General features: G+C 39.2%; 1 protein-coding gene across 2 annotated transcripts in view; it reads right to left on the bottom strand.

Annotated features, from left to right (window-relative positions):
- DERA (deoxyribose-phosphate aldolase) overlaps nucleotides 1-10,031 on the bottom strand; it is a 99,109-nt gene that overhangs the window by 46,801 nt on the left and 42,277 nt on the right. For both annotated transcript variants that reach the window (XM_023517913.1, XM_023517914.1), the window contains exon 6: nucleotides 2,278-2,406. In XM_023517913.1, coding sequence (XP_023373681.1) covers nucleotides 2,278-2,406 — 129 coding nt within the window. The remainder of the gene's footprint in view (nucleotides 1-2,277; nucleotides 2,407-10,031) is intronic.

The raw sequence follows: 10,031 nt of genomic DNA, 5'->3' as shown, positions 1-10,031 counted from the left end.
TGGGCAAGAGATCTGAACAGACAAATGGCCAACAAACACATGAAAAAATGCTCATCATCTTTAATTATCAGAGAAATGCAAATCAAAACCACTCTAAGATACCACCTAACCCCAGCAAGATTAGCCTACATCACAAAGTCCCAAAATACCAGATGACGGCATGAATGTTGAGAAAAGGGAATACTTTTACACTGCTGGTGGGACTGCAAGGTAATATAGCCCTTTTGGAGAAGAGTATGGAGAATCCTCAAGGATTTAAAAGTAGACCTTCCCTTTGATCCTGCAATCCCATCAGTAGTTATCTACCCAGAAGAACAAAAATCATTTTACCACAAAGACATCTGCACTAGAATGTTTACTGTGGCTCAATTCATAACTGCCAAGTCATGGAAGCAACCTAAGTGCCCATTTACCTACAAATGGATCAACAAACTGTGGTATATGTATACCGTGGAATACTATTCAGCCATTAAAAAAGATGGAGACTTTACATCTTTTACATTTACCTGGACGGAGTTGAAATACATTTTTCTTAAGGTATCACAAGAATGGAAAAATAAATATTCAATGTGCTCCATACTAATATGAAATCAATATATAAACAATTACACGCTCAGAAGAACAATAACACACTAATATAGTCTAGTTCAGGGGTAGAGGGAAGCAAGAAGGGGAAAGGAGAGGATGACTGGCAGGAGGAGGGAGGGCAGAGGTGGGATCTCACCTAATGTGAGGGTGTATAACACACCACCTGGGTGAGGGGCTCTTCTACAAATGGAACTTTCCTTCAGAAGTGGGAACAATGTAACCTAAAAATTGTACCCTTGTATTAATTTGAAAAAAAAAAAAAGAAGAAGTATAAACTGTGAATAAAGAAGGATGCAGGATACTTTCATATATTATACTTTCCAAAGACTGTGTCTTTTTTTTAAAGACAGAGTCTCAAGCTGTTGTCCTGGGTAGAGTGCCATGGCATCATAGCTCACAGCAACCTCCAACTCAAGTGATCCTCTTGCCTCAGTTTTTCTATGTTTAGTAGAGACGGGGTCTTGCTTTTGCTCAGGCTGGTTTCAAACTCTTGAGCTCAAGCAATCCACCTGCCTGGGTCCCAGAGTACTAGGATTACAGGCAAGAGCCACCATGCCCAGCCAAGACTGTGTCTTTTCATTCATTATAAAATCTAGCACAGTGCCTTGGCAGTAAACAGCTGTTTAACAGCTGTTACAACTGAAAAAGCAATAATTAAAAAGATGACATCTGTGCTGACCCCAAAGACATAAAGGAGTTACTTGGGCAAAGGGCATTCCAGGCAGGGGGCACAGATTCAAAAGCTTCCACAGTGCCATCTGCAGGGAACTGCAAGTAATGCTACACAGCTGGAGAATGCATTGTAAGGGAAAATGAGACCGTAGAGGCACAGGCAGGGATCTCAGGAAGGACTTTTTAAAAAATAAGGATTAAGGTATTTACACTTTATCTCAAAGATGAGAGGAAGCCACTGAAGGATTTTAACTAAGCAGGACACAGCCAAATTAGCACCTTTACAAGATCATTTTGGCCATAGGGTGGCCAATGGCTTGCAGGGAGACAAAAGTAGAGACAGGGACACCTGCTGATGGAAATCACAGGGAGAACACTGGCCCTAGGAGGAGCACTCAGGATGGAGGGGAGATGTGTCAGACACAGGAAAGAGGTCTTGCAACAACTCTCAGAACTTGTTCACTGATTTTTGTAAGGGTGAGAAAAAGAAGGAATCAAACAGGACTCTGGGTTTCAGGCTTCAATGTCTAAAAGGATGGACCTGCTGTTCATAGAGATAAAGAATAAGTCAACTTACATTTGAAAGTTGATACTGCACTGAATTTTTAAAAATTAATGCAAACAAAAGAAGAGGCTGCCTCAGATAGTAGGGATACATATCTCTGAGAAAAAAAATCAAAAGCTTAAATTCACAGAAAGGAGTAAGTCAGAGTTAAAGAAAATCCTGTCTAACATATGTTGATGAATGAATAATCAAAGAATAAAACAGAAGGCAATTCACTAACAAGAGAGCCATCTACTGCCTTGTAAGAATAGTGCAGCAATGAAATACCACAAAAAATGTAGACGACGACTTGTTGACCGGTACACATTATAACATGCATTCACAAAATATGTGTCACCTCATACAAAAAGATGCCAAGCGGTTAGCACTTTTAATAACAGCTAAGTGCTTTCACTTACTCATTTCTCCTAAAGACGTCAACATAAAACATCATTTGAATATAGAACACTTACCTGCCATCATTGCTATCATACTGGCTTTGTAGACATTAGTAAGAGATCCAAGTTCTCCTGTGGCTAATATGGTTTTCAGATGAGCCTCCCCACAGGCCTTGCGAAACTGACGAATCTCATCATACAGGGCTGGGAAGAAAATGATTGAGGAGGTTACAAAGCAGGCAAGTGATAACATAACTTGGCAGCCGTTTAGAGCTGGTGGAACCCACTTCAGATTTAGGAAACATAAAACATTTGTCACTTTCTAAAAATCACCCCAATTTAATATTGCCTACAGCATCCTGTCACAGTTCACATCCTGTTATAAGGAATACTTAGTTTGCTACCATGAAACTGTTTCTTAGCCCTGGCCTGAGGTCCAGAGTCATGGAGCTTTTTAAATACATTATAATGACATGCAAATTATAAATAATTTCTACCTTTTCTAAATGATAGTTACATATAAGAAAAACCAAACTTAGCTACCATGTGTATAGTGGTATGCTACTTTGCAAAGTAATGAAAAGTCCTTATTAATTCTTCCATTCCATATGTAATAAGTTCTTTTGTTGGAATATAAAGCAGACTTTTCTTGAGAGCTCTGCTAATGATAATAAAGACATCGACAGCTTGCCCTACTACCTACCAGACTATGTGCCTACATATCTGATGAAAAAACGTTGAGCTTGGTCAGGTATTAGAGATGTGTGTACAAGGCCATCTGTAGAGGGGTTCCAAAATGCAGCTTTGAGTCTATCAAGCTCTGAACCCCTGACCCCAGATCCAGGTACCACCCTGGCTTTCTAGGGCTCCACGTAGCAGCCAGAGCAGCCTGATTAAAAATACACACACAAAGTATACACAACATAAAACTGAGGGGAGAAACATTTCATATTCAATCCATGATAATAGAATCTTAGTAAACTAGTAAAACCAATATAATGAGCATTACATTTTTGAAAACTAGATCTAAATAGTCCTTTGCCAATGATTCCACTGGATTTGGCCTTTACTCCGTATCAGGCTGGCCACCCCACTTATTGAACTGAGGCTGTAGTTATACTGTGGAGACCAAGGCTTTTTCTTTTCTTTGTATGTCTACATCTTTCATAGAAAGTAGTTTTATAGGCTTGGCGCCTGTGGCTCAAGCAGCTAAGGCACCAGCCACATACACCTGAGCTGGTAGGTTCGAATCCAGCCTGGGCCCACCATACAACAATGACGGCTGCAAAAAAATAAATAAATAAATAAAAAGAATGTAGTTTTATAAGCATGTGAACTAAATTCAAATCAGGACATTTTTTAATGCTAAGATGAGAGTTGTATAATTCATAGGTCTACTAAAGTATACATAAAAGACTAAATATTAGGGGTGGCGCCTGTGGCTCAAAGGTGTAGGGTACTGGCTGGCTCCATATATTGGAGGTGGTGGGTTCAAACCTGGCCCCGGCCAAAAACTGCAAAAAAAAAAAAAAAAAAAAAAGACTAAATATTAGTCTTAAACAAGCAAACTCAGTCAAAACCATAAAAATGATAACAAACAAAATAAAATTTGCTTCTGGAATCCTAGAAAACCAAATTTAACTTTAAGCTAAAAGTGAAAATTGAATACAAATAGAAGCAAATATTCTATAAGATGCTTGGTAAATTAAGAGTTTGTTGCCTCTGAGAGATGGTACCCACAAAAGGTTCTTCAAGAACTGATTGTCTATACTCACAAATCGTTAAAAACAGGCATTTTGAGTCTTAGAGATGAGCTGAGAGGTCACATTGCCTAAAATACCCTGGCCATCAACCTAACCTGGGAGAAAATCATCCTATCTATACTTCAAATATGACAACCTGGGTAAGAATGTTAGAAACATCAACAGACTATGTAGCAATAATAATTTATATTCCCCTAACTCAGAGAATGAATCTTGGGACAATTCTTGAGTTACTGAAATCTAAAAAGAGAAAACTGTTCTCTAAGAAAAAATGATGAAGAAATCTCCTGGTCTCAAAATTCCAGAATGCTAATCCAGCATTAACATGAGATTTAATTAATGATTTTCTTCTACATCATTGAACGCAGGCAAATGTAGATTTAAAAACCCAACTCTGTCACTTCCTATGGGACCTTAGGCAAGTTATTCTTCTCAGCCTCATTTCTATCCCTAACGTGTCAATAATAACATTTACTTTATAAAGTTATTGTGAGGATTAGAAGAGAAGACATATATACATAAAGCACTTTGCATCCTGCCTGACACATGCACTCAAAAAATTTAATCATTATTATTAAGTTCAGAATTCTAACACAAGGAGTTTCCATAGGTGTTGAGTGATAAATGTCAAGTTTTTTGTTTGTTTTTTTTTGAGACAGAGTCTCATTTTGTTGCCCTCAGTAGAGTGCCATGGTGTCACAGCTCACAACAACCTCAAACTCTTGGGCTCAAGAGATTCTCTTGCTTCAGGCTCCAGAGTAGCTGGGACTACAGGCACCTGCCACAACACCTGGCTATTTTTAGAGACAAGGTCTTGCTTTGATTCAGACTGGTCTCGAACCTGTGAGCTCTGGCAATCCACCCACCTTAGCCTACCAGAGTGCTAGAATTACAGGTATGAGCCATCGTGTCGGCCTTGTTTCTTGGCCTGAACCAACTCATTATACCAAACCAAAACTTTATTGCACGGATTAGTGCTTATAATCAGTGAGCCATCAGATAAGATCTGAAAATATTTTATTACAGCACTTGTTAAGTAAATTTTGATCTGTAAAACAAATTCCTAAAACATTGATTACAACCATATTTATGAAAAAAATCACCACCCTTTTTCTAAAGAATACTACCTTCTGAAACCCAATGAATTTAAGTACAGTCAAAATTAACAAGGGAAAAAAACAAATCTATCTTATGACTCAGCCACTTGTCAACCATGTGGAAGTTATGCTCTTTATCCATGACCCAAACAGAATGAACCCAACTGGCCACTTGAGCTTAATTGGATTTAACAAATATGCAACCAGTGCCTTCTGATTCTTGAACTGCCAATTTCTAAAACCATTTCACTGACCTATTTCACCACATAACAGGATCATAACAGGATTTTTCTGAGAAAAATCTTAATCTTTAATGTCCAACTTCTGAAAAGTACTTATTTCATTCTGTCACTATCCTGCCTAGACTATACCAGAACAATTAAAGCAAAAAGCTTACCAAATCCAGCCTGTTCATGCATGTGACCTGGGTTCTATCAGGGGAGTGCTTCTACCCCAGCCTTTAAATTTTCCAGAGTGATGCAAAGACGAAGAAACACTTAGAGATTTCCTCTATTATTGTAGCATCAACAACAGTAGCCATTCTAAAAGGCCAGCACCCAGCCACCAGCCAACAGCATAGTCCCTGGGCTGGCCAGTGGCAGCAGCACCCACAGTGGCCTCATGACCAAACGTCCTATGGCACAATCTGGCTACATCCTCTGTGCCTCCATCTCTCTTACTCCTCTTACTTGTCTTACAAGCTTGGTTCTCTGGGCTTCCTACTTAGTCAGTGAGCTATGTTATGTTCCCCTAATAAATCTCCTTTCAGCTGAACTTATTCAGAATTTCTTTCATTAGTCTACAACTCATCAATATTTACTGAGGAAGCCTGGTACGGTGGAACAACAGGGTGGGTGCCTTGACCACCTGGGTTCATACCTAAGCTTTACCAAATTAATGGTAAGTTAATCTGCTGTTTGATTTGGGCAAGTTACCTAACTCTTAACCCTTGTCTTAAGTTCCTCATTTATAAAGTGGGAATAATGGAAGTACATACGCCTCACAGAGTCAGTTATTCTGAGCACTAAATAGGTTAATACATATAAAGTGGTAAAAATGGTATCGAGTGCATAGTTAATGCTCTAGGAATGTTGGCAACTTGTCTTCCCAGTTGTGGGTAGAGGGGTGGAGGTGATGCTGTCCCTGCTGTCCCCCAGAGCTAGGCTCAGCGTGCAGAGGGGCTTAACAAAGCAGAGGACACTACATGATCTCTTTCTTAAAAAACATAAAACCAAACCTCTTTGGTACACTAGAAGAGCAGTCTAGGGGAAATGTTTACTACGTATCACAAACAATTTTGTTTTTAAACTCAGAACCCATGCTCCTTTGAATTGCAGAGACTCTTGAGATAAGACAGTTTTTGCTACTTGCTAGTTACGTAAACATTTAGGAACTATTCAATTTCTCCAAGCCTAATTACTTAGGGAGGCTCCATTTGCTCACAAACTCTTGTGAAGATTAAATAATACATTGGCTAGAAAAGAACTAAGCATTGAGTAGGCATTTAATGATTCAATACTAATTCTCTGTATTTCTGCTTATTATACTTCCAGAAATGCAAAAACAACTTTGAAGAACAAGACAAAGCAAGCAATGTACTCATACTTAGGAAAGCACAAGTAGAATTTGCAGATCTTACATACAAGAAAAAAAACAGACCACTTCACTCCAACATAAGCCACGGAAATCACAAAGAAGCGCTATCAGTGTTTAGGTAGTTTTGATATTGACCTTAACAATACCGTGAGAGATACCTTGGAAACTAGATAGATGATATGTACAAATCAAAGTAACATCTGATATTTCAGTAATATCTGAACTGTAACCCAGTTAATATTAAATTATGTCCTTTAACAACTGACACTTTCCTTTCGGTAGAAATGAGCAAGTCAAGGGGAAAAGGAATGGGTAGATTTTCCCCTATGTTAGCAAGAAAGGAGAGCAGTAGCGTATGGATTGATTATGGTTGTAGGACTAAATATGTGAAGGAAATTACAAGTGAACTAGTAAGTTAAAGATCCCCTTTTCAAAAAATTCTTTGTGAGGAACAGTTACTCAAACGAATGAGAAATCCCTTAAGCTTTCAAAGTTTCTTCCTTTAAAAATGCTCAACAGGTTTTCTGCATCCTATTTAACTATCCCTTGTGAGGTATTTATTTGGCAGTTCCTTCTACATTTCAGATGTGAAAAGTGAAATGCGGAAAGATGAATGACTTGCTCAAAATCTTATCGTGAATCAGTGGTAGACTAGAGAGGAGAATTCGTGTCTCCGGCTGTGGAATACAATTTGTTTCCCCAAACTTTTTTGCCTCTGTCCCAGCACACACATGCATGCACGAAACACTCACGCATGCTGTAGTTATAATGTACTCTTAAGAAAATAAACCGAAGTATCTGTAGTGGAGTTATCAAAAGCTGGAACTTAAAACATGCCAACTCCCATCTAATCGAAGCTGCTCCCTTGGCAGCGGGGCATTATCATTCTAGGATCTGGTTTCCATTCTTCTAGGGAAAAAACTATGTAAAATGAAAAGTCTCAAGGTAATTCAAAAACATAAGATACTTACTTTTACATAATTTAATATGCTAAAAATTATCTACAAATTGCTTCCTTAGCATCCTAGATGGGAACAGAACAAGGTCATTACGTTGTGGTAAAGTGTGTACAGTTTGAATCAGGACTTTTTAGCCCTTGCCTGGCCACTAATTAGCTATGTTACTTGGGAAAGTTACTGTACCTCCCCAAGCCTCATTTTTCTCCTTAAGATTAGGTAGGACAGCTTTTCTGTTACGGCCCAAACACTTCTCAAATTCTGGAAATAAATACAAAAGTAATTATTCAACTGACCATGAAGGTAATCTAAGTATTACTTTCTCCTCAGATCCGCCATATAAAATGAAGATACATTTTATTTACTCTAAAGACTTACATTGTTATAACTAAGACCAAATAGCCTCTTGTTGTTGGTCTAGAAGGATGATCTGAATTCCGATTGGGGGAGCTCTCAGCCAGGGAGGAGGAGCAGCAGGGGTACCCCCAGCCACACTCTGCCCTGAAAGAGGAAGGACATGAGGGACGGGCATGTCACTGGGGCCTGCACAAACTCCTGGCATGTGTGCTGCCAGATCAGGGGTGTAGGCGAGGTGAGGCGGGGCTTGCAGCAGGCCCTGCCTGGGAAAGTGAGGCACCCCCTTGCCAGTGAGTACTTAGTGGGCACAGCAGTAGTACTGAGCCAGGGAGACAGGCCACAGCATCTAGAGACTGTCATGTAAAAGGCAATTGATCACATAGGTAAATATTGATCAGAAAGATGAATACACTCAAGATAAAGGGACAACAGGAGTAAGATTTCTCATTGACAAGAAAGAGGGGTCTAACTATGGAAAGGAGGAAGTTGAGATTCGATCACACCCTGTTGGATTGTAATAGAGGTTATCACTGTGAACTCCTGGGTTCTAAGAGAGATAGGTGGATGGATTAATGAAGAAACAAATGTAGACACGTGTGTGTTTGTAAGTGTATGCGTTGCTGTGTCTATGTCTACATTCATGTATTTCCTAGACCTAGATCTGCTTGCTGAGAGAGCCTAGAAACAATAATATCTGAATAGAAATGAGTATACCCAGCGCCCAGATCTTGGTTCTAAATACAATTCATCAATAAAGGGCAACAGAACTCCTTGGAAAGATGACTGCTTCCAGCTCTAAAGTAGAGAACTCACAGATAAACCTGAAATATGAAAACAGAGACGTGCTCAAAGCATGACAGGAACATTAAAAGGTCACAGGAGCCAGTTTGAAGCAGCGCCCACTAACCAAATTTGAGATAATTTGATTATCAAAATATTCAAATTGAGTAAAATAGGAATTACGAGTCCTTATGAATAGAAAGGAAGGAAAAGAGGAAGGAAAGGAGAGAGGGAGGGAGGAAGGGAAGAGAAGGTAATGCCCACTAATAAGTATAGAAGAAATGACGGAGGCTTGGCGCTGGTAGCACAGTGGTTACGGTGCTGGCCACATGCACCAAGGCTGCCAGGTTGGAGTCCTGCACAGGCCTGCTAAAACAACAATGCCAAATACAACAACAACAAAATAGCCAGGTGTTGTGGCAGGCACCTATAGTCCCAGCTACTCAGGAGGCCGAGGCAAGAGAATCGCTTAAGCCCAAGAGTTTGAGGTTGCTGTGAGCTGTGATGCCACCACACTCTACTCAGGGTGACATAGTGAGACTCTGTCTCAAAAAAAAAAAAAAAAAAAACAAATAAGAAGAAGAAATGATAGAATCAGTAAATCACCACCATCTGGCAACTATCAGAGTAATAACCAAAGAATTATCAGTGGATGCTAAAACAAGTGAATACTAGTTAGATGAGGTACAGGATATTAACATAGTTTCAAAATATCTCCACTCATAATCTGTATTAATTACATATTAAAATGCAAAATGTTTATTAAATTTACAATGGAGAAACTTGGCAGAAAACACCTTAACCAAGTAAAAGAGTGACATCACCGACAGCGGGACAAATTCACAGTGTATTGAGCAGTGCACTGAGAAGAGCAGAGCAAATCTTCTGTGGCACGCTTGCCAAAAATGCACAGCCTGAAGCTAGTCATGGAAAAATCATCAAACAATCCCAAATGAAACTATTTTACAAAATAACAGGCCTGTAATCTTCAAGACAAGGGAGTGTAAGCAGCGTTCCAGATTGGAGAATACTAGAGACGATGTAACAAATGATCCTAGATGTAGTGAAAAGCACTATTGGAACAATCTACACAGTATGAACCATGTGCAGATTTAATGGTAGTACAGTATCAGTGTTAATTTCCAGATTGCAATGGTGTACTGTGGCTTCGTACAAAGTGTCCTTTTTGGGGTTTGTTTTTTCTCTTGTTTTGTTTGTTTTATTGGGAAACACACTGAAGTATTTAAGAATTAATGGGTCAAAGGGTCGGCAACTTAAAT

This window comes from Otolemur garnettii, unplaced genomic scaffold (assembly GCF_000181295.1).
Source record: "Otolemur garnettii isolate 467f Iridium unplaced genomic scaffold, OtoGar3 scaffold00124, whole genome shotgun sequence".
NCBI lineage: Eukaryota > Metazoa > Chordata > Mammalia > Primates > Galagidae > Otolemur > Otolemur garnettii.
The sequence above is the reverse complement of the archived record's forward strand: the minus strand, read 5'-3'. Positions and strand labels throughout refer to the sequence as shown.